Below are 24,073 nucleotides of genomic sequence, written 5' to 3'. Positions count from 1 at the left end.
CGAGGTTACGGTGTGTTTTACAAGGGACCAAAAGCCCTCCATTCATTCAAATCTTGTTTTTCAGAGACTCAACTGAGTGTTTTTTTTTTATTTTCCTCTCCCGCTGTTGCCGGCTCCTTGTCCACTAGCCTCATGGCTTCACATTGTGCTCTGAACAAAAGCGTCCCACTCACCTGGGGCGGGAGGAAGGAGAGGGTTTTTATCCAACACTGAGCTTCAGTGTTTTCTGTCTTCCTTACGCTCCTATAACCTACATATCCGGCTAAATTTACATCCCATATCTGGCAACTGGTCTTTAATTGCTTCCACATGAAAGTGTCAATTCCTTAAACCTGGCAACAAAATGATTCATTCAGGGTATGAGGAATTACAATCGAACACCTCTCACAGTTCGAGCATTACGACCCGGCTAAGCCCATTATGACACAAAGGTGTGGCGTCTTGCCACCCCGGCCAAAACAAACAGTTGTGCAGTGCAGATGAGTGTTCACGAGGCGTGATTTTAAGTTATTTTTTCCTCCACCTCCCTCCGTGAGTCACGTCAGGGGTGTGTGAGCTGGACGAAGAGCCCATTTTTGCCCTCGTGAGTCAAGCCTGCTCGTGACCGAGGGCTGTCGTGCTTTATTTTTTGCTCTCTGTCATCCTCCCCTCCTTTCCTATGGATATTTTTAGCTGTGGCGCTGGTGTTGCTGTGCGCCGGAACACCCCGTACACGCGTCCTGAGCCCCTCCTCTCTGCTTGTGCACGTACACACTCCGCCATCTGTCTTAGCGTTTGCATTTAACGCAGTATTGAAATAATGCCACATCCCTGCTTTAAATAAGTGCCCTTGTTTGGCCTCAGACTACGGCTGCATTATTTCCCAGTCCTGTGACACTGCCTCGGATCTGCAGGGGTGGGCAGAAGAGCACGAGACGCGCCGTACGTGCAGCTGAGCGGGAAAACGGCTAGGAGGAGCTTTGCGAGGCAGAGGAGCCCAGCAGCGGCACACTCAGGCAGGATGAGGGCTTCTCAGGACTCTGTTGACGGAAAGTGGGTCACTGGGTCAGGCAGCAGCAGAGCTCCAGCGGCAGGCTAGAGCGAGATCGACGGGGTCCCGTCCATACGTTGGACACAATCCGGGATTAATTAGCCTTGATAATTATTCATATTGACCTCAGAGCTCTTAAAGGGCCAGTTACATCTTTTTAAGTGCAGCACAGTCATGTGTGATGGCTCTAAGGATTTTTTATTTGTAAAGTAACCGTTTTAATAGTTAAAATGTAAAAAAAAATATATATAAATGAGAAATCTTGCTGATGGCCTTGTGGGGTGTTTCGCTTCGGGCGTCGCAAGTTTAAGTCCTGTCTCGCGGACATTTCCTTTTCCTGATCCTCTCTCTCTCTCTCTCTCTCTCTCTCTCTCTCTCTCTCTCTCCCTCTCCCTCTCCCACTTCACTTCCTATCCACCTACTGTTCTAACTAAATAAAGGCATAAAACACCAAAAATAAATATATATTAAAAAAAAAAAGTTGCTAAATTAAACGTTACTAAAACTGAAATGTAATTTCCTTGTTAATGTTTGACATAATAAGTTAGGTAATTGACAAGCTGAAATAAAATAATATATAAATAGGAGCTAAAATACAGTATTGTTCAAAATAATAGCAGTACAATGTGACTAACCAGAATAATCAAGGTTTTTAGTATATTTTTTATTGCTACGTGGCAAACAAGTTACCAGTAGGTTCAGTAGATTGTCAGAAAACAAACAAGACCCAGCATTCATGATATGCACGCTCTTAAGGCTGTGCAATTGGGCAATTAGTTGAAAGGGGTGTGTTCAAAAAAATAGCAGTGTCTACCTTTGACTGTACAAACTCAAAACTATTTTGTACAAACATTTTTTTTTTCTGGGATTTAGCAATCCTGTGAATCACTAAACTAATATTTAGTTGTATGACCACAGTTTTTTAAAACTGCTTGACATCTGTGTGGCATGGAGTCAACCAACTTGTGGCACCTCTCAGCTGTTATTCCACTCCATGATTCTTTAACAACATTCCACAATTCATTCACATTTCTTGGTTTTGCTTCACAAACAGCATTTTTGATATCACCCCACAAGTTCTCAATTGGATTAAGGTCTGGAGATTGGGCTGGCCACTCCATAACATTAATTTTGTTGGTTTGGAACCAAGACTTTGCCCGTTTACTAGTGTGTTTTGGGTCATTGTCTTGTTGAAACAACCATTTCAAGGGCATGTCCTCTTCAGCATAGGGCAACATGACCTCTTCAAGTATTTTAACATATGCAAACTGATCCATGATCCCTGGTATGCGATAAATAGGCCCAACACCATAGTAGGAGAAACATGCCCATATCATGATGCTTGCACCTCCATGCTTCACTGTCTTCACTGTGTACTGTGGCTTGAATTTAGAGTTTGGGGGTCGTCTCACAAACTGCCTGTGGCCCTTGGACCCAAAAAGAACAATTTTACTCTCATCAGTCCACAAAATGTTCCTCCATTTCTCTTTAGGCCAGTTGATGTGTTCTTTGGCAAATTGTAACCTCTTCTGTACATGCCTTTTTTTTAACAGAGGGACTTTGCGGGGGATTCTTGAAAATAGATTAGCTTCACACAGACGTCTTCTAACTGTCACAGTACTTACAGGTAACTCCAGACTGTCTTTGATCATCCTGGAGGTGATCATTGGCTGAGCCTTTGCCATTCTGGTTATTCTTCTATCCATTTTGATGGTTGTCTTCCGTTTTCTTCCACGTCTCTCTGGTTTTGCTCTCCATTTTAAGGCATTGGAGATCATTTTAGCTGAACAGCCTATCATTTTTTGCACCTCTTTATAGGTTTTCCCCTCTCTAATCAACTTTTTAATCAAAGTACGCTGTTCTTCTGAACAATGTCTTGAACGACCCATTTTCCTCAGCTTTCAAATGCATGTTCAACAAGTGTTGGCTTCATCCTTAAATAGGGGCCACCTGATTCACACCTGTTTCTTCACAAAATTGATGACCTCAGTGATTGAATGCCACACTGCTATTTTTTTGAACACACCCCTTTCAACTAATTCAACTAATTGCCCAATTGCACAGCCTTAAGAGCGTGCATATCATGAATGCTGGGTCTTGTTTGTTTTCTGAGAATCTACTGAACCTACTGGTAACTTGTTTGCCACGTAGCAATAAAAAAAATACGAAAAACCTTGATTATTCTGGTTAGTCACATTGTACTGCTATTATTTTGAACAATACTGTACATGATCTTAAAGTGATAGTTTACCCAGAAATGAAGTTTCTCTCATTAATAACTCCCATGTCGTTACAAACCCTACGTTCATCTTCGGAACACAAATTAAGATATTTTGTCCCTCTCTCTGACATCAGTAAAATAGTCCATGTGACATCAGAGGTTGAACGGTAATTTCACGAAGTTACAAGAATACCTTTTGTGTGCAAAGAAAACAATACAAAAAAAAAAAAAAAGTTACTGTCTTCTGCCATTTTGGAGGGTCTACTGGCGTTCAGTAGACAGCGCGCATTCTGAACGTAAACAGTGCTGATCACCTTTTGGGGTAGAATTGCTGAATAAATTGTTATTATTGTTTCCTATTTCTTTTTATTGTGACTCCCTACTTATTACTTGTGATTTGTAAATGGGGTCGATTTTCTTTTGCACGCACAACATTTATGCTAAAATGCTGTAGATTAAGCTGTGCATTCATGTACTGTAACACACAGGATCCGTGTCAGCTTATAGTGACATAATGCATTTATCAATCCAGCCATGTGTGCCCAATGAACTTGTTTTTCCTCACTCGTTGCTGCGTGTGCAGGAATGTGCTACAGTTGTGATCTGTGACCCGTCCCAAACTGGAAAGGTCAAGATTCTGTTGTAGTTGTAGAAGCTTGTTTCTTGTAGATGGATAACTACATGCCACACGCAGAATGAGTAGTCTGGCGAGGAAGTAAAACATTAAATTTGGACTTTCTTTCATCTCCACAGGATAAACACCATGATGCTGCACATGAAATCATCGAAACTATTCGGTAAGTCCATTGGTTTGATTTTGCCGTTATGTTTGTCAGCTCTGCAAGTTTTATGTGCATAATTAAAACATGACTCTTCTCTTTCTCCAGCTGGGTTTGTGAAGAAATCCCAGATCTTAAGCTGGCCATGGAGAACTATGTTCTTATCGACTATGACACCAAGAGGTGAGGAAACCGTCACCAGTTGGACTCTTAAGATTGGGTGGATAAGGTATCATTGGAAAATGACGCCTAAAAAGTCTTAATAATAATAGTATTTTTTATTATATTACATCTATTTATAATTATTTAATTGTTATTAATACTATTTGTTGTTAGTACTTAACAATTATTGTTTTTATTTAAATTATTGATTATTATCATTAATATTATTAAAAACGGCATTTGTGCATGCTAACGAAACAATTCAATACAAGTTTTGTGAAAGATATGAAATGAAAAAGCTTCATAAAATATTACAAATTGAGTACTTGTACTAATTACTCTCATAATTGTTAATTTAGAAAGTTTAACTGAAATATCATGCATCAATTTATTAGTTGTAATATGATTGCTGCTTATAAGAAAGTGGATATTATGATATAACATGCTTCATAAAATATTACAAATTAAATTCTAATTTATTACTTTTTCATGTTTTATTATGTACCATTTAATAGAATTATCATGAATGGTTTATTTGTACTTTTAATAATTTTGGTAAATTTGATATAAAGTTAAAAAAGCTTCATAAAATTAAGTGACGTGACATTCAGTCAAGTATGGTGACCCATACTAAGAATTCGTGCTCTGCATTTAACCCATCCAAAGTACACACACACACACCCCCACCCACACCCAGAGCACTGGGCAGCCATTTATGCTGGGGAGCAGTTGGGGGTCCAGTGCCTTGCTCAAGGGCACCTATGTCATGGTATTGCCAGCTGAGATTCAAACCCACAACCCTAAGGTTAGGACTGAAACTCTCTAACCACTAGGCCAAGATAATGATAACAGGTTTTTGTTTGTTTTTTTTTTCAGCTTTGAGAGTATGCAGAGACTATGTGATAAGTACAACAGAGCCATTGACAGCATTCACCAACTGGTATGTAATCTTGTTTTGCGAAAAAAAAAAAGTCAAAATAAAACATTTTTAAATGTGTAAAAATCTGTGTTTGTGTGTTGCAGTGGAAAGGGACAACCCAACCCATGAAACTCAACAAGCGGCCTTCCAACGGCCTGCTGCGTCACATCCTGCAGCAGGTCTACAACCACTCCGTCACCGACCCAGAGAAACTCAACAACTACGAGCCGTTCTCTCCCGAGGTGTACGGAGAGACCTCCTTCGACCTGGTGGCTCAGATCATCGATGAGATGGAGATGATGGAAGACGACACCTTCGTGGATCTGGGCAGTGGTTAGTAACATCTGTTATTGAAGGCCTATTCTGTGGTGGCCCAGCAGTGCAAATTAAATTCACAAATCAGAAAACTCAACGGTGAATTGAAAAACACTGCAATTTAGCTACCATAATTGGTCTTGATTAGCAGTTCAAGACTTAAAGTCCAAAATTGGCTAACTTGATTGGTATAAATGAGTCGTTATTGTTGATTTAAGATTGAAAGTTCATCAAAAATGCACAGCTCTTTGGAAAACTCGAAGTTCATGACCATAATTGATATAAACGGATCTTTACTAGCAGTTTAAGAGTGAATTTACAATAAAACACCACAGCAATTTGGAAAGCACGAATGTAAACTGAAAGATGCAAAAGCAAATTCACTACCATAATTGGTATAAAGTAAAAGTTTAACATTGAAAGTCAAAACAAAAAAATGCAACAGATCTTGATTACCAGTTTAAGATTGAAAGCTCATTTAATATGTGACCTACAGTGTTGTCTTTGCTTGATTTGCAGGAGTTGGTCAGGTAGTCCTGCAGGTCGCTGCAGCCACCAACTGTAAACACTACTACGGCGTGGAGAAAGCAGACACTCCAGCAACCTATGCAGAGGTGAAACATTAAACACTCGGATTTCTTATGTCTGCCTCAAAGTGTATGTTCGGCACTGGTATTTATGTCTGAATGTGTTTCCAGTCAATGGACAGGGAGTTTAAGAGATGGATGAAGTGGTATGGCAAAAAACATGGCGAGTACACGGTAAGTGTGTGTTTGGTTAATAAAACAGATGTTATTACTTCTAGGGCTGCAACTTACGATTATTATGATAATCTATTAGTTGGCCGATTATTTTTTCCGATTAATCGATTAAAACGCACTATTCCACATTCTGCCCAATGTCCTTAAAACAAATGTGCCGACTGAATGCTTTGAAAACATACAGTGCGTAACGATTTATTAGACCACCTTTCATAAGACAAAAGACAAATATTAGCAATCTGTCAAAAAAAAAAAAAAATTCTAAAAATGTTATTGTAATTTTTGGACAAACTAAAACAACTAAATAGTATTTATTTTTTGCCTCTGATAAAAAGCTTAAGCGTATTGGAGCTCTAACCAATGCAGAAAGCTAAAAATAATTTTGATAATTACCAATATTGTTAGTTAATAGCAGAAGTGGCACAAAACCTTACAAAATTAGTTGAAAACCTTACATAAATCACTGTGGGCTACAACTGTGGGCTAGACACTGAAAAAGTGTCTGATATTTATATTCGGACAATTACACGCTGCTGTCCCGTCACAGTTCCTACTCTCAGAAATTAGTCGCACTGCATGTTGACTTTAAACCTAAATATAAATGTTAAACAACAGATATTTGTCATCGTGTTCTGTCTGTTTAAAGCGCGCCCACCGCGCTCTTTCAGTAAATATTTCAACTTAATGCAGACTGTCAGGGCGGGCCTTTAAGCAAAAATGGAAAGGCTTGCATGAATTTGTGACATTTACAGATAATGATATGACCGTTAACTAAACCTTTTTTGTGCAGAGGACACACACAAGCATCTGTAAAAGCACGAATGCATCAGCTTATAGCTTAAAATAAAGATTTCTCATGTTTTGGGCAGCTTGGATCACGTACTTATCCTGCAGGAGCTCATTCTGTTTCCTCCAATATTTGTAGATGCATTTTGTCCGTAGAAAGGCGTTATTCAATGCTGTAGCTTGATGCAACCGGCTGCAGCTGCACTGTGGGCAGACCAGACTAATCGATCATGAGAATCATTGTCGATGATTTTCATTATCGATAAAAATCGATTAGTTGTGGCAGTCCTAATTGCTTCATTATTGTGACTGAAGGGATGAAGTCTATATATACTGATGTTGTTTGGTCTTGTCCGGCAGCTGGAGAGGGGAGATTTTCTTTCGGAGGAATGGAAGGAACGAATAGCCAACACAAGGTATGATCACATACAGACTAGTTAACATTTTTCAGATTCGTGAGTTTTTTTTTTTATTGTTATAATTTCTTTAACCGTTTGCTTGTTGTTTATTCGTCTTGTTTAAGTCTATAGTCTGATGTGCTTTTTTACAGTGTTATTTTTGTGAATAACTTTGCCTTTGGTCCTGAGGTGGACCACCAGCTGAAGGAACGATTCGCCAACATGAAGGAAGGTGAGCGGTGTCACGTGATTTCAAAAAGATGACTAAATAATAAGTGCGTCTTCACAGTCGAGTAGGCAAATTGAAATAATTGAGAGATTGTGTAATTCTATTTGTGTAGAATGTTTTCGATCAGTTCAAATCACACTGTTAGTCACATTTGACCATTTTGTGCAGCCTTACCATGAAGTCAATAGCACTTGGCTGCTAACATTTAAAAAAGAAAGGGGGTCTGTGTCAGTGTAGCTCAAAGGCACCTGTGTCAACATGTCATTCTTGACCTTTGACCCCAGTCGGGCTTGTTTTTTGGTTCACATTGATCTGCAGATGTTGAGGGGGTGATATGCGTTTAGGTTTTCGCCCCTCTGTTACTTGGGAGTGTTTTTACTCCATTTTGTCTCTTATAGGTGGAAAAATTGTATCCTCAAAACCTTTTGCACCTCTAAACTTCAGAATAAACAGTCGAAACTTGAGTGGTAAGTATAAAACTTCTCTCACAAAAGATGGTACTATATACAATAACTGCCATTTAACTTTAAAGATGTATTATTTAAGTACCATGGTTATGGTAAAGATGCGGACACAGTTAACGTTGTTTGGCGAAATTTCACAGGTTAAATCCAGTCATTCTGATTGGAATCTCCACGATCGGGAGTGAGGAAAAGTTGGTCGTATGTCTTAACGCAACATGTGTTAACGTTTTTTCATGCGAAATTTCACTAATTTGCAAAAATTTAGCAACAAACAGTTTACAGTGTCAATCTATGTCAATTCTGTAGTAATGTATGAAGCACCACTCACACAGAATTTAAACCGAGCAGCCTTCTGTTAGCCAACGTCGCAAATTCGCGTTAAAAATCTGCGTAGGAAATACCCATCCTTATAGATGCAGCGCAATGTAACTATGACCGCACTTTTCCAATGTTTAATGGTCTTTATTGCATTTTTTTATTATTTATTTTTAGATATTGGCACAATAATGAGAGTAGTTGAGCTGTCCCCTCTGAGGGGATCGGTTTCGTGGACGGGGAAGCCAGTGTCGTACTATCTGCATACGATAGACCGCACCATAGTAAGTGCCCTTTCATTTGAGTCACATGGGTTTCGCTGTTCCTCTTGGTGTACAATGGCTCTCTTATTTGCATTAGCCATAATTGTTAGGCAAATGTTGATGAATGTGGCTTTGTGAGCATTACATGAACTGATATCTAACCAAAGGTGGTGGTTGTTGTTTTTTTGCAGCTTGAAAACTATTTTTCTTGTCTCAAAAATCCTAAACTCAGGGTAAGACTTGATTGGTTCTCATGTTGTTTATGGGTTTTTGGACAAAATATCAAGCTAGATCTCTTCCCACAACACTTGCGGCTTGTTTTTGGTTCCAGGAGGAGCAGGAGGCGGCCAGAAGGCGCCAGCAGAAGGACAGTAAGGAGAATAAGAGCAACACCACCACCCCGACCAAGCCCAAGGAGAACAAGGTAGAACTACAGGAGTTACTCCTTTATTTATTTAAATTAATGTATTTTAGTCATTTACACACACACAAATAAAAATATTTATACATTTCTTTTTTTCAAATGTATCTTTATATACATGCATTTTAAATAATTATCTATTAATAAATTAATTTGTTCAATTTAACTTTTCAATTAACATAATTTGACATTTATAAAAAAAAAATTTTTTTTATTATAAATTAATTTATTTTCAATTATAATTGTTTAATTACATTTCTAATTATATTATGTATTGTAATTTTGTGTTATACGAATATTTTTAATTCATAAATACATTTATACATTCATTTTAAGTGTATTTATTCATAAACATTTTATTTACCTAATTCTATATTTATTTAGAATAATTTTTTTATATTAATATTATTTCAAATTATTTTGTTTAATTACTTTCCGAATTAAATTGTATTTTAAGTGTATGTATTTTAAATATAAAAATAAAACAAAATACTGTTTATCTATTTAAAAGATTTATGAATCTATTTTATTTATATATTTTAAGTTTTACATTTTCTATATTTTAATTTTCTGCACAAGGAACACTATGTAGACCTACAGAAATGAAATTTATTTCAGGTTTAATTTGTTCATCTGAAACCTAAATTTCCATATTAATATATTTATTTTAAATTATTATTAATGTTTTTAATTAATTAATTTTCTGCTTAAGGACCACAAGGTAGACCTGCAGGAGTCATTTTTATTTATGTAAAAATGTCTGTATTTTACGTTTATGCATTGCAAAAGTATGTTTTTGTATTAATAGAAAATTCTCTTTACCTTGTGCAGCAGGCGCATCATGACTCTGGTGGTGAGGAGGAGCGCTCAAACTCGCTCGTGCCAGTGAAACCGTCACCCAAACCCCGCCGGGCCAAACTGCTGCCCAGGGGCCGCAAGCTCAGCAACAGGAAGCGTGGACGGCCTAAGAAAGCTGCCGCTGCCACTGCAGCCGAGCGCAAGAACAAGAAGAGCCAGAGCGCCCTTGATCTGCTGCATGCCAAGACCCTCTCAGCGGCCCCCCCTCAGGGTGAGACACTTACCTAAAACTGACACGCCTTTGATGGCCATTTATCAGCAACAGTACCTTTGACTTTTGTGGTTTGTTTTAATCCGCAGATGCATACAGGTCACCTCAGAGTCCATTCTTTCAGCTACCTCCCAAAGTGCAGCATTATACATCCAGCCAGCTTCTCATGAGCCCCACTCCACCAGGCCTGCAGGCTCTACTCGGTAAGTTCTGAGCCAATCTGTTTCAGTCAAACAGACATGCTCAGGTATCTGCTCTAGTTACGAAGTCAATCACCCAGTTGATGTAAACCATCCTTGCTCTCGCTGCAGATAACGTGAAAGTCCAGTACCTGCAGTTCATGGCCTACATGACGACACCCCAGTACCGGACCAACCTGCAGCAAGCCCTTGAGCAGGAAAAGGTCAATCTGTCTTCTGTGTGTGTGTGTCTGTGTGTGTGTGTGTGTTTATTACTAATGAAATAGTATTTTATAGTTTATAACTATAAAATAACAAATGAATAAAAACGGGATTATAAAAGAATTAATCAAGTAATACGTAATTATATTTGCCATTTTAACTGTGTTAATTATTAATCTCCATCATAATTAATAATAATAAAATAAATAAAATAAAATGACATACCTAATGCTAATATTGTTATTTATACTTTTTATTTGCTTAATAATATAAATAATAATTTAATTAATGAGATGTTGATTGTATAATCAATAAATGATTGCAAAAATTTTGTATGTTGTTTTTAAAAATATTTAATTTAAATGCCATAAATTTGTAAAAATATTGAAAAATATTTGTTTACCAATACTACTAGATTGTATAAATAATAATTAATGGGAAAACATATTTTTGTTATTTATAAATTACTGTGTAAATTATTATTATATTATATATATATATATATTCATATTCAATCAAATTTAAAATAAAATATTTGTGAATGTTCTTTATTATAACCTATTAATTAACAGTATTTTTCCCCACTTTTGTGAATTTGTGAGCTCGAAAATATATGGACTTTATGGTTTTGCCATGACATTATTTTAAATAATAGTAGAAATAATAATAATAAATGAATTGGTGAGAAAATATTTAGATATTTAAATGTATAATACATGTTATTATACAAATGTTGTATTTTGTTAGTTTACTTTTTAAATACAAACAATGGCATGCATTTTATTCAAAATATTTTCAAAATATTTGTTTAATAACAATGCTACAATAGAAATATTAATAAATTAAATATTTGTATATTTAAATATAAATATTTTTGTTATTTATAAATTATGAAAATTATACTTGTTTTTCTTTATAAACGCTAATAAAAAGAACAGGCGAAAATAAATCATTTAAATCATGTCTTTTAATTGCGAATATGTGGATTTACATTTAAGCATAAATGTCAAATATATTATAATTTTTTAACTTATTAGCAGTCTTTTTTCCCCAGTTTTGTGAATTTGTGGGCTTAGAAATGACATGGACTTTATGGTTTTGTCATAACATTATCGTTTAACGTTTCTCTCGCCATGTCTTGTCACAGCTGAGACACACAGAACTGTCGGGTCAAGCCCAGCAGCTGCTCAACACTTGTCACGCTCATAAAGAGAGGATCAGAGACCTTTTCCAGTCCAAACTGGAGGAGGTAAGGCTTTTCACAACCTAGTGAGCAGTCTACCTAGTCGTCACTTTCAGATCGGTGATATGCTAAATGTAACCCTCACAGCTGGGTGTGAAGGCGGTGACCGTGGAGGACCTGGTGCAAGCTCAGAAGGAGATCACAGCCCACAACATGCAGCTGAGGGAGCAGACCAAACAGCTGGAGCAGGACATGGCAGAGCTTCGCGATCAGAGCCTGGTGCTGGTGAGTGAGCCGCCTCAGCGCAGCAGAAGGATACGCTTTCTGGCAGAAGAGGAACTGAACGCCCATTGCTCGTATGTTTGTGTGTTCGTCAGCTGAAGGCTCGGTGTGACGAGCTCAAGCTGGACTGGGGATCTCTGTGTCTGGAGACTCTGTTGAAAGAGAAAGCGGCTCTGCGAAGACAAATCTCGGAGAAACAGCGCCACTGTCTGGAGCTCCAGGTACTCACACGCACAGGTTTCTCAGTCAGCTCAGAGCTAATAGGCCATTGCTTCTTTAGAGCTGTGGCACGCTGATTTTGGTGCTCGTGCAGGTTTCACTGGTTCAAACCTGGCCTGCAACATGGTACGATCTCATTTTCCCTCTCTGGTCTTTAGCAATTTTCCTGTTTCCCCTCTATTTCGGTCTCATAACGATGCACTAGGATGTTTTTGTAACCCTTGTGTTTTACATGAATTATGACAGCTTGCACGCGTGTGTACCATTTTATATCCAATTAAACATCTGAAAAAAAAAAAGGATTACAATTTAAATGTATTATGAGTTAATCATTTTCGTTACTTAGATTCAAGAAGATTTCAGTTCTTTGGGTCATTAAAAAAAAAAAAAAAAAAACTTGCTAGCAACAGTTCATATTTGCATGTTAACATTTTATAAATTGTTATCTTAAAACATTTATGCCTTATAAAAAAAAAAAAGTCAGATCTTTTGACGATATGAATATACTACTAATAGTTAATTACATATAAATTATAAATCTTTATTTTGAAATGATCAATATTTAAAATCCCAGCAAAATGTGTGTATCATTTTACATGTAATTATATAATAAAAATAATAGCCATAATAAGCAAACTAATTTTAAATAGTTAAATGTGTAATTTCTTTATTTAAATATATATTTTGGTGCTGTCAAATGATTAATCGCAATTAAGCGCAGTTTTTGTTTACATTATGTATATATAAATACACACACATGAATGTATGTATTTCAGAAAAAAAGATGTTGTTTATAGATTTATAATAAATTTGATAAATATAAACAAAAACATGTTAATACATGTAAATATTTTCAAAATATATATACTGTATGCGTGTGTACTAATATACATAATAAATATACACAGAACACGCCAATATATTATGCAAACAAAAACTTAAATTGTTTTTGTATGCAGTTTAATCACGAGTAATCATTTGACAGCATTAATATTTCTCTAGCTTTTATCTTTCTTGTCATAGACTTGTTTGTAAATGTTCCGACAAAAGCTTGTTTACAGAAAACTGAACTAGCTCCTGCAAGGATATATTTGTTTTTATCATGAGCAGTGTGGGTTGACCGTGTCTACATCAACGGCTCCCCCTGGTGTTTATTTGCAGATCAGCATCGTTGAACTAGAGAAGAGCCAGAGGCAGCAGGAGCTCCTGCAGCTCAAGTCTTACAACCCGTGTGAGGACTCCCCCTACCAAAAGGCCCTTCCTGGTCCAGATCCCCGGCCCACACTGGATTCCGACACCCCCAAACTCACCCCGCACGCTTCTGTAGCGCTCAACGGCCTCAGCCCAGAACTGTCCATCAATGGCACGGCCTCGCCGGGTTACGAGAGGGGCAGTGGCAGCGGAATGGGCAAAAACAAGCTTCTCACCCGTTACCTGCCTATTTCCCCTGACCACGAAATTGTGCCGCCCACCCCCGACTCAAGAACCAGGCAGCTAGGGCAACCCCTGCCCGACTACACCCGTTTCTCTCCAGCTAAGATCGCCCTCCGCAGGCACCTCAACCAAGATTCGGCTGCCAATCAGTTTAGAGCCCTAAGCAACATCCACTGGTGAGTAAAATTAACGGTTAGTTGACTACGTCTCTGTTCATTGGTCACTGATCACTTGCGGCTTTTTTCAGGGGTGACACCAGTGCCGTTTCATCTCCAACGCTGGGATTCAAACATTCTTGCTCCTCACCCAGTTCAGCGGATATTCATGCGACCACCACACCCAAGAGCACAGATAAGGAAAAGAGCCCAGCTGCCCCCGGCGACACCATAACCAGTCTACCAATCAGCATCCCCCTCAGCACTGTGCATCCCAGCAAACTTCCTGTCAGCATCCCACTGGCCAGCGTGGTGCTGCCGAACCGTGCTGAAAGATTGGTATGGATCTGTGTGGGAGGAAGTCATGATGTGCAGTCTTGTGGGTGTTTTCTGCAAACATTTTAGCAGTTACTCAGACTGTGGTTTTCTTTTGGCAGAGAAACACTCCTAGTCCAGTTTCAAATCCTGCAGGACAGAGCAATGGCAAGCCGCCTCTCACGCCTACCTCAGGTACAGTCCCACTGCCTGCTTTGTTGGTCATAGATGAAGCCTAGCAGTTAGTTAGTGCATGTAGTTCAAACCATTGCACTAGGAAACATGACTTTTGCCACGTTTTGGAAGTCCGCATAAAATAAAATGGCCTGTTATTAAAATTAGTATTCCTTTTTAGAAATAAATAAACCACAATTTAATGAACCCTTTTTTTTGCCCCCATCATTTCCTGTGCTTTCTTAATTTTTGTAATAAACTGAATTGGCCAAATGGCCAAAGGCATGCTTTTTTTGACCACCTCTATCATGGAACCACATAACCAGATGTCCAGAAATGGGACAAGGATTTTGCAGTCTTGGAAAACCTGTATGAGGGAGCCTCATTTAAAAAGTGTGATTTCTAGACCTAGATAAGTCATGTAAATAAAGTCTTAATTTCTATACAGCTAGTTTTTTCTAGTCATTCCAAACTCTCAATTCCAAAATATTTTATCACATAAAAATTGATTAAAAAATATTTGGAAAAAAAATCCTTATCCAGTCGGTGCCAATAGCCTCATGGGCTGTGTGCCGACATAAAGCACCGTTGTGCTATTGGCATCCCGAGTTTGAATTCCTGTTTGAGGACCTTTCCCGATCCCAGCACCCTCTCTGGCCCACTTCGTTTCCTGTCAACTCTAAAATGTCCTATAAAAATAAAGGTAATAAAAAAAAAACCCCATTAAATAACAAGTGACAGCAGAAGGCTTGTAAATTCATGATTTAAAAAAAACAACTAACTTTGACGCCAATAGCTTTGTGATTAGCGCATCAACATACTGCACTCGCGGCAACCCAGGTTTGATTCCTGTCTCAAGATCCATTGTCGATCCCACTCCCAAAATATAAAAAGAAGAACATTCAACTCTTTAAACATCTGGAATTGTGATATTTAATTCACACAAACCAACAAGTGTCCATACGTCTAAATGTAACTTTTGCATGTTGGCATAGACACTGGGGGGCCTGTAGTCAGAAAGAATTGAGAACGTCCAATCTAATCTAACATCATCCATCCATGTAGTTTACATCGTTCTGTACTAAATCCAAAATTTGTTTCCTCTTAGTAGAGCTTGCACAGACCATTCGACTAGTTCACGTCAGTGCTCTGCCATTACACTTTACGTCGCTTGACATCGACTAGTCGCCGGTCCTATAGAGGGCGCTACATGATGAAAAATATTTGAAAGACTTCCACATTTACATTCCGTTTCCAAACAGTTAAAATGACACACAAAAGTCACTGCTACTACTAGAGAGATGCTGCCATGTAGAATTAATTCACACATGCATACGCTCTCACTAATGCATTCATATAAATGTAGTCATTACTGTGCTACTTTATCTATATCTGATTTAGAACGAGCAGAAATCTGTGAGAAATATAATGACCCAAAGACAAAAGAAGTGCTTAAAATTAGCTTTTATAGGAGCAAAAGCCATGTGGGGAAGCGCTGTGTTATATGCCATAGCTGTGCACACAGTGTTTGAGTCTCAGCTCCACACTTATTTGTTTATCATGTCATCAGCGACTAGTCAACTTTGACTTGACTTTCATCACATAAGTCCACTTAAAAAGAAAAAAAATCAGAAGTCATTCAACCCCTACCTCTTAGGGTATTCCTCCAGCTCAGGATTGGTGAATGGCTCTCACTCCGCCATGCTGACCGAGGACCAAGACTGTGACGCTGCATCCCCTCCCCCTCACAGCACTCCCATCATGAGCCTCCAGCCTCGCGGCCCTGGCCTCAGTCCTGCGCTGGGCACCGGAGGTGTGCTGCAGTACGCTGACGGCCCACCAAGGCTTCCCCCCGAGGACGGCCATGACCGGCATGGCCCCGAATCCGACACAGATCTTTTGGACAGCGAGGCTCGTCGCCGTATCTTTTTCTCCTCGTCCTCTTCTTCCTCCTCATCCTCGTCCTCCACAGGAGGTTCAAGGCTCCACCACGGATCATTAAAGCAGGGTCACCATCATCACAGTAAGCAACATCACCACCACCACCACCACCATCATCATCATCACTCTCCGAACTCCCACAGCCAAGAGGGCCGGAAACGAGGGCGGCGGAAGCGCAGCTCCTCTGGGGCCATTCCCATTAGTGGATCCCCCAAAAGAAGGGCATTTCCGGGACTTGGCTGCTCAAGCCATTCTTCTGGATCACCGCTTAATATCAATTCAATGGTGAGTGGACAAAAATGGCATTTATTGGTATTGCTCAACTTACGATTGGCTTGAAATCAGACCTCAAAATGTTTGTCGTTTTACCAGGTGAACAACATAAACCAGCCTTTGGAGATCTCCGCCATCTCTTCCCCAGAGCAGTCAGGACGAAGTCCGTGCGGGACAGATCTAGATCAGCCTCCTGTGCTCAAAAGAGAGCGTCCCCTGGAGCTCAACAACACGGGTCGTTATTCCTCCGCCCCTAGTTCTGATGAAGAGGGTGCCAGTTTTGCCCCGGACACCTCTAGTTCAAGCCGGTAATTGCTCTCTTCTTTCAAATCCAGTTCATTAATCAGTAAGCTTTGTAGATTGTTGAAAAGATGGTTGATGGACAATTGTTTTCTCTTTCAGAATTGAACGGAAAATCGCCACCATTTCTTTAGATCGAGATGGACCTATCAGAGATGTGGAAAGAGGTAAGTTCGATGCATTTTGGCTAACAGACATTTCACGTTCTCCACTATTTATTTCTCATGGAATGGGGCGTTTTACAGGCTCGCAAGGACGTAAATCAGGTGCCAGTAGCGTGAGCAGTGAGGTATCATCTTCCTCTGGGGCCAGCAAGTGGAAATCCACCTTCTCCCCAATCTCTGACCCCAAGCCAACTTCTACGGATCTCCGCCAGGGTGGCTCGCCTTTTGGTGTTGGGGATTCCCGAGGCGGTACGGATTCCGACTCGGACCAGAAACCGCAGAGGAGAGGGGAACGGGAATGTGAGCGTGAGCCTTACGGGAACTCGAACCTCTTCCTCAGTCAGGATGGCAGCGGTCGCCCAGTCGTCAGCGCATCAGAGCGGCCACAGCAGAAACAGAAATCGCGAGAATGGGACCTGAAATCCGTAGGCGGATTGGCCAGCCAGAACCTCTTTATATCTGCAGCGGCCAATGGCGGCATCTTGAGTGGAAAAGTGGGTGGGGCCACCACCATTTCCTCCGCCTCCTCAGTGGGACAGTACTTCCCCCTGGGTGGGGCTTCGGTCCTCCAGTCCTTTTTTGGAGCTCAGACGCCTGGACCCACCACCGGCGGAGCCCCCCGGTTGGTCAACGGACATTCGGCGCTCAGCAGTTTCTCCAGTGCCGGGCTGGCAGGGGGCGCTGCAGGAGGTGAGTTGAATATCTTCGCTTTCTCATTCTATTTTCCGGTGAATATTGAGCTCATGGTCAGAACAGTCGCTTGGGTGTACATAAAAGGTAAGTTATGACCCAGTGCTGCCACCTTGCCTGGCTATCCCACACCGCTTTGCTGTGCTGATTGTGCAAAGGCTAAAGCTAAACACCTAGAGGAAATGATAGCAGGTTGTAATAATGAATTTCACAGAAACATGTCTGACATATATTTCATCCCAAAGTCGAAAGGAAAAAGTATACTTATAATTTAAATTTTTTTTGTTGACTTTTTGCTGTGCAATGTAACTTGTTCTTGACGTGCTTCGTGGGATTCACCCAATTGAAACATATACTATTTGAATACAAAACTTAAAGAGCTCAGGCCTTTTAAATAATTTTCACTGGCCTTGATGGTGTAAACTGCTGATTTACAGGCCTGTGAAAATATGTTAGAACTGTTAAGCGATCTGTTGTTTATGGGATTGGCGAGAAACTCCTCGACTTTTATGGCTGTATTTCAAGCCTTCACATTTTCTCTGGGTGTTTGACTTTAATTGCAGGTCTTGTTTTTGGCTGTTGAGGCATTTCACCATTTATCCGCACCTCGTAGACCACAAAGATAAAATTATTTCCTTAATCAGATAGATAGATAGATCTAGAATGAGAGACATTTATAATCTGACATACAAATATGGAGATAGATGGATTGAAGTGTAGAAAGAGATATTTGCATATAGATATAGGTAGATGGATATTGATAGATGGCTAGAGAGAGAAATGTTGGATAGACATAGATCTGGAGGTAGGTAGTTGGATTTAGATGGAGGTAGATGGATGGGTTGAGATAGTTGGATATAGAGGATAGAGAAGTGATAAAAAGAGAGATGTGTGGATGGACAAAGGTAGTTTGATTTAGATTGACATAGATGATAGTTGCATCGACTTAACGATGGCTATAGATGAATGGATGGATAAACGGATATAAATTGATATAGGTAGATGCATGTAGATGGATAGAGAGTTGCATATAAAGATATAGATACGTAGATATCTCTACCCATGAAAATCCACTATTATTATAACTAATATTTATGAGGATAGATGGATATAGGCAGATGTAGAAATTAAACCATGTATTTAGAATCTTTACATGAAAGCTTTACATTTATGAACAAGCATTAACTGCAAATCATTTATGATCCTTTAGAAGAGGTGTGCTGCTCTCAGGTTTGGTGTCCATCATCCCATCTGGTCTGTGCTTGCTTGTCTGTTGCTCTGGCTTGCTACTGTGCACAATCTGGCTCAGCCCCATCTTCTGTCTTTTGCTCCCTCTCTGTGCTGTATGTCTGCAGGGATTTTTCACCACATGGTGCCTTCAGTCTCCTCACAGCAGTCTGGGGCCAATCTCCCGGGCCCCGGGGCCCTCAGTTCCCAGCAGAGGCATCTGGACACAAACCCCAAAGCGGGGGCCTCGTTCTTGGCCTCGGGCCCCTCGCAGCACAGCCGCACACAGACAGTCCTACACACACCCTCCCCACCCGCCCTCCCCCAGCCCCCTCCCCTCCTGAACGCGTCCTCTGCCGCCCCATCCCAACCTCCCTCCCCACGTCCCGAGCGCCACCAGTCCTCAAGGCCGCAGTTGTCCCTCCCCGCCTCATCCTCCTCACCGTCTCTGGCCGCCGCATCAGCTTCTTCCACCTCCTCTGCTTCCTCCCGGCCCTTCACTGTGCACTATCCCTCGCACCTGCCACCTCCACACCCTGCCGGCAGCGCAGGTTCAGGTGGGGCTGGGATGTCCTGGAGGACTCTGGGTATGCAGGCGTCCTACACAGCCTCGCAGATCCCCGGCAGTCACCCCAGATAGGACCCGTCCAGTCGTAGGAGGGTGGGGGGAGGGTGCGGTTTGATGTGGAAGTAGACTATTGCTAGACGGACACAGGGAAGCTACTGCGCTCTGCCGGCTGTAATGTTATGAGTCCCAACAAGGTATGTGGTGTTGGCATGGAAATGGGCTACATGCTTTGCTGCTTATTTTTTCTTTATTTTTTTCTTTCATATTTGCATTTCCTGCGAGTTCTTTGGGTTTCAGAAAGCGACTGTAAGACCATTTATGTCAGAATTGCCATTTTGTCTGAAAATATCATTACATGTTCAGGGCTCAACAATGTGAGGAGTTATTTCTACTTTTACTAACCCACAAAAACGCGATTTTAATTTGCGTAGTATAAATACACAAAACCTATAAGTAATGTATTTTTGGAAGTAATGTATTTTTGGAAGTGTTTTAAAAAAAAAAAAAAAATATATATATATATATATATATATATATATATATATTTTCTCCATTAAATGCTTCTTCCCCTGCGAAAAAATGGATGTTTAAAATGGGTAATTTGGATATTTTACTATGTTTCATTAAAATAAAATAATTTAATATTTTTATAATGTAACTAAATTTCATAAACTTTTTTGCGGTTTTGATTATGATGATTGATTGTGCAAAATCTAATTGAGATACAATATATAAAAAAAATGATTTCATAATATTTTTTTGTTAATTGATTGATAAATGTGTGTGAATCATTAAAATAGCTTATTTAACTTGATTTAATTATAGATTTTGTTATTAATATTTGATTTTATATAATTATAATAATAAATTCAGAATTGGAAGGTCCATATGATGAAATGTAGCTAGTAAACATTGTTGCACATTTGAGTAGTGCATGCTATGTACGTTTTCGACTGTAATTATAAAATATTAACCAGTTTATTAATAGTTCATTATAATATAATGTATAACTAATTATCAAAAAACAACTTTAACATTTAATTTATTCAAATTTGTATATTTGTACATAAATCATGTTTTGCACAGTAAGTCATAATAATCACCCAGGACAAATAGTTCTAAAACAGCTTATGTATTATTTTGTTGTATGTAATATTATTACTTGTATAAAAACAAGATCAAATTCATTAAATTTTTAGCTCATTGTAAATCATTTACAAGCAAGTCCGTCTTGCAGAAACATTGCAGTCCAAATACCCAAGTTTGTCAGGCATGTGAATTGTTGAGCCCTGATGCTGATGAAACATGTCCACGTTTTTTGTAATTCCTGGATTCTACCCTCGACTGGTTACAGGTAACTGAAGAAATCTACCTCAACCCAACGTAACCTATGCAACGGACAGGTGTGGACCAATGGGCTCGACTCGCTCGCTCACCGGTGCTCTAACATTTGCTAAAAGACGCCACTGTAAACTGGCATGGGTATCAGAACTTATCACAGGTGCAGCTTAACACACACACACACACACACACACACACACAGCCCCTGAATCACATTCAGATTGACACAGTATGCAGCTTCCTTGTTTTTCCGAGTGTTTTAAGGTGGCACCATGTTGGGCTGATGCTAACCTCCATTTATCAATAATTGTGAGTTTAACATGGCCTTACTGATGAATGGTTTGCTAGATTTGTAGCCATCCTCTGGTGGATTCACAATCGATGTGAAGTGTTTTATATGTCAGGAATATAATTACAGTCAGCCCGGTTTCAATGGGCCGTACACACACACACACACACAAAGACTTGTGAATCTCTGTAACCTTGCTGCTGTTATCAGTGGAAAGAAATGTGGCTTTTTGTGATTGACAACTCCTATTCAGATGGACTCCATGAAGCCCCTGGAGCCCGATACTGTTCCCCTGCTGGGACGTCACCCTCACAGCCCGAGCGTTTGCGCTGAACTCACTACTTTTGTGAAATCGATGTTAACAAATCTGTCCGATAGTGCAGTAGTCACCTTGGCTTGGGCATTTTAACTTCTCATCATATGAAATCATTTCTTTGTAAGGTGAAATGAAAAGGAAACCACAAGCTCCAGCTGTATAAGGGTGAATCTGCAAGTGATATTTGACCTCAGAAAGACGACAATTCGAAATGATTGCTTAATATTAAACCAAGATTTTTTTAGTTAATTGTACATTTTTCATGACTGTTAAGCACATTTTCCCAAAATTTTGATTACAATAATGAAAAAAAAACAATTGTCATGTACTGTAATTCATCTGAATGTTTATATATATATATATATATATATGCATATATGTATATGCTTGGCAGTTTTACCTAATTTAGTTAAATTGCAATACTATTTATCACTGCAGTACTAAACATGCTTATTATGTAACATTTTTTATGCATTACAGTATTGGGAGGTGAAATTCACTACAAATATTTTTTTTTTTTAATTTCACGTTCCTTTCTGGGGTGAAATATGACCTGGCATGTTCTTGATGGGCTTCATGAGATGCACCAATAATTCAATAATTTCACGTGATTTGTACACTGGATAATTTACCTGTGGAGCTGTTAATGACAAACGTATTCAAACAGCATGTCTTTTTTTTTTTTTTTTGTAAGCTTTTTATTAATCAAAGGGAAAATGGTCATTTTACACGCATGTAAAATAAATTGTAATTTAAGAATGAGACGGACACAAACGCACCTTCCAGGAACACACGATTAAAACACAATCTGCAGGGAGAGCCACAGAATGAGTGACGAACCTGTAAGGAGCTATTTAATCCGGTTAGTTGCTTTAACTGCCGGCTCTTATTGAATCACTACGTTTAGCGTTTGGTTTAGGGCCCTGTTTTAATACTCAAGCTTCCATGTTCCTAACAGTTAGTTACTGCTGAACCTTTAATACAATGCACATATTCTGTTCAATCGGAACGCTTGGTCTTACACGGTACAGGCTTATTCAGGTGAATCTGGTGCTGAACCATACTCCTGGCAGATTTCATAGGTGTTTTCCTTTGGATTACCAAATCCGATGTCATCGTGGTGCTCTTCGCAACCTGGAAAACCAGCACACGCTTGTACATACAAACACACTGATTAAAAGATGAACACACACTGGGAAAAACGCAAGATCACAAAACTACTGGGCAACTTCAACTCATCCTTTTGTTTCTCTTTTATTCCTGTTTTTTTTCTGTACTGTGAATGGATGTCTTTCTCAGACTGTATAATTGTGTATATAATTTTAGGGTTATTTATCAATTTAATTTCCTGTCTTTTTGTTGTTTCTTTTGGTTTGTGTTCGCTCTTATTTTGTGTTGGAGCAGAGCACAACGTGTGCAAAGTGTATGTACTTGACTTGCAGTCTAAAAAAAAATGGTGCTACAATCTGTACAACTTTAGACTGTGCTTATTTATATTAAGATCCTTAACAACAACAACAACAAAAAAAAGAAATGAATAAAGATTTTTGGTGCTTCTTTTACACAGGGATGTTTTCAAGCCTCGCGGCATTTATTTTCTCAATATTTATAATGTATTATTTGGCGCCCAGCATGAAACAGCCCCTGTCTGTTTGGATCGGTGTCGTTTTTATTTAGAAGAAACACCTTTTGGTCTTAATCGAGCTTAAAGAAGCATGAAAGTACATTGCAGAACTTTATAGGATGATAAAACTTTTTTCTTTTGAAGTATTTACTTCAATGGTGCTCCGGAGTCGACCTGTGTTGGCAGGTAGTGAATGCTTTGAATTACACCTATGGCACATTGGTGCCATGTGGCATTTCATAACATTTTTGATTTCTCGTAAAGAGATCATGTGCTAAGCCTGTTTGCCTACCGTCTTGGGCCCGTACGGCTCGGTGCTGTTTCTAAAAATCGTTGAAATCTTCGCAAATGTAAAGCATACAGCTTCATCTTTCACAAACTGGTGCTGCTGTTCACACGGATGTCGAAAATACCAGTGCGCCCATACCAAAACCTACTATCCACTGTCAAAGCCTGTCCTAGAGTGCGTCGTGTAACCTAGAGTTTGAGCCTATTGCGTATCATGACGTAAAGTTGTTCAGATGTGACCGGTCGTAGATTTGGCTAGTGTTTTGTCAGTTGGCTAGTTCTAGTGGTTGACCGATATGGGTTTTCCAATGACTGTTATCATATCTAGAGTAGAGGCTATTAAAATGACTTATGTGAAATATTTGGACAATAAAATGGGTAGTTCACCAAAAAAAAAAAAAAGAAATTTGACATTGTCATTGTTTATTCACCCTCATGTCGTTGCTAACCTGTACGACTTGCTTTATTCTGCGGAACACAAAAGACAATATTTCAAAAAAAGGTGGAAAACCGTTTTTGTTCACACAATGAAAAAATCAAAGTGGTCCAAAATTTTGACCCCATTGACTTTGTATGGACAATTTGGGAGATTTCCACTTGCCCGATATATCGATCTGTCACTAACTGGTACAGCGTTCATAAAATAGTAATTGGCGTACAACATCGCCAACTTGGAGACAAAGCAGGAGTGGATGTCCTCATCGTTTTGCGTCCTTATTTTCTTTTTATTGTGTTTTTGTTGCTTAAGTATGTGCTC

General features: G+C 39.3%; 1 protein-coding gene across 3 annotated transcripts in view; it reads left to right on the top strand.

Annotated features, from left to right (window-relative positions):
* Positions 1 to 23,817, top strand: part of dot1l (DOT1-like histone H3K79 methyltransferase) — a 31,093-nt gene extending 7,276 nt beyond the window's left edge. For 2 of the 3 annotated variants that reach the window (XM_026197506.1, XM_026197505.1), the window contains 27 exons: positions 4,005 to 4,048; positions 4,139 to 4,213; positions 5,069 to 5,132; positions 5,216 to 5,444; positions 5,946 to 6,040; positions 6,125 to 6,187; positions 7,334 to 7,389; positions 7,524 to 7,603; positions 7,999 to 8,067; positions 8,557 to 8,663; positions 8,834 to 8,875; positions 8,974 to 9,066; positions 9,895 to 10,132; positions 10,222 to 10,335; positions 10,444 to 10,535; positions 11,681 to 11,782; positions 11,864 to 12,001; positions 12,094 to 12,219; positions 13,379 to 13,827; positions 13,899 to 14,145; positions 14,244 to 14,316; positions 15,953 to 16,521; positions 16,609 to 16,817; positions 16,912 to 16,976; positions 17,055 to 17,663; positions 19,019 to 19,652; positions 20,813 to 23,817. In XM_026197506.1, the coding sequence (XP_026053291.1) occupies positions 4,005 to 4,048; positions 4,139 to 4,213; positions 5,069 to 5,132; positions 5,216 to 5,444; positions 5,946 to 6,040; positions 6,125 to 6,187; positions 7,334 to 7,389; positions 7,524 to 7,603; positions 7,999 to 8,067; positions 8,557 to 8,663; positions 8,834 to 8,875; positions 8,974 to 9,066; positions 9,895 to 10,132; positions 10,222 to 10,335; positions 10,444 to 10,535; positions 11,681 to 11,782; positions 11,864 to 12,001; positions 12,094 to 12,219; positions 13,379 to 13,827; positions 13,899 to 14,145; positions 14,244 to 14,316; positions 15,953 to 16,521; positions 16,609 to 16,817; positions 16,912 to 16,976; positions 17,055 to 17,663; positions 19,019 to 19,530 (4,560 nt within the window). In that variant the 3' untranslated portion in view covers positions 19,531 to 19,652; positions 20,813 to 23,817. The remainder of the gene's footprint in view (positions 1 to 4,004; positions 4,049 to 4,138; positions 4,214 to 5,068; positions 5,133 to 5,215; positions 5,445 to 5,945; positions 6,041 to 6,124; positions 6,188 to 7,333; positions 7,390 to 7,523; positions 7,604 to 7,998; positions 8,068 to 8,556; positions 8,664 to 8,833; positions 8,876 to 8,973; positions 9,067 to 9,894; positions 10,133 to 10,221; positions 10,336 to 10,443; positions 10,536 to 11,680; positions 11,783 to 11,863; positions 12,002 to 12,093; positions 12,220 to 13,378; positions 13,828 to 13,898; positions 14,146 to 14,243; positions 14,317 to 15,952; positions 16,522 to 16,608; positions 16,818 to 16,911; positions 16,977 to 17,054; positions 17,664 to 19,018; positions 19,653 to 20,812) is intronic. The other variant, XM_026197507.1, reaches the window with a different exon arrangement.
* The last annotated feature ends 256 nt before the right edge of the window (positions 23,818 to 24,073 follow it).

This window comes from Carassius auratus, chromosome 22 (genome assembly GCF_003368295.1).
Source record: "Carassius auratus strain Wakin chromosome 22, ASM336829v1, whole genome shotgun sequence".
Taxonomy (NCBI): Eukaryota; Metazoa; Chordata; class Actinopteri; order Cypriniformes; family Cyprinidae; genus Carassius; species Carassius auratus.
The sequence above is the reverse complement of the archived record's forward strand: the minus strand, read 5'-3'. Positions and strand labels throughout refer to the sequence as shown.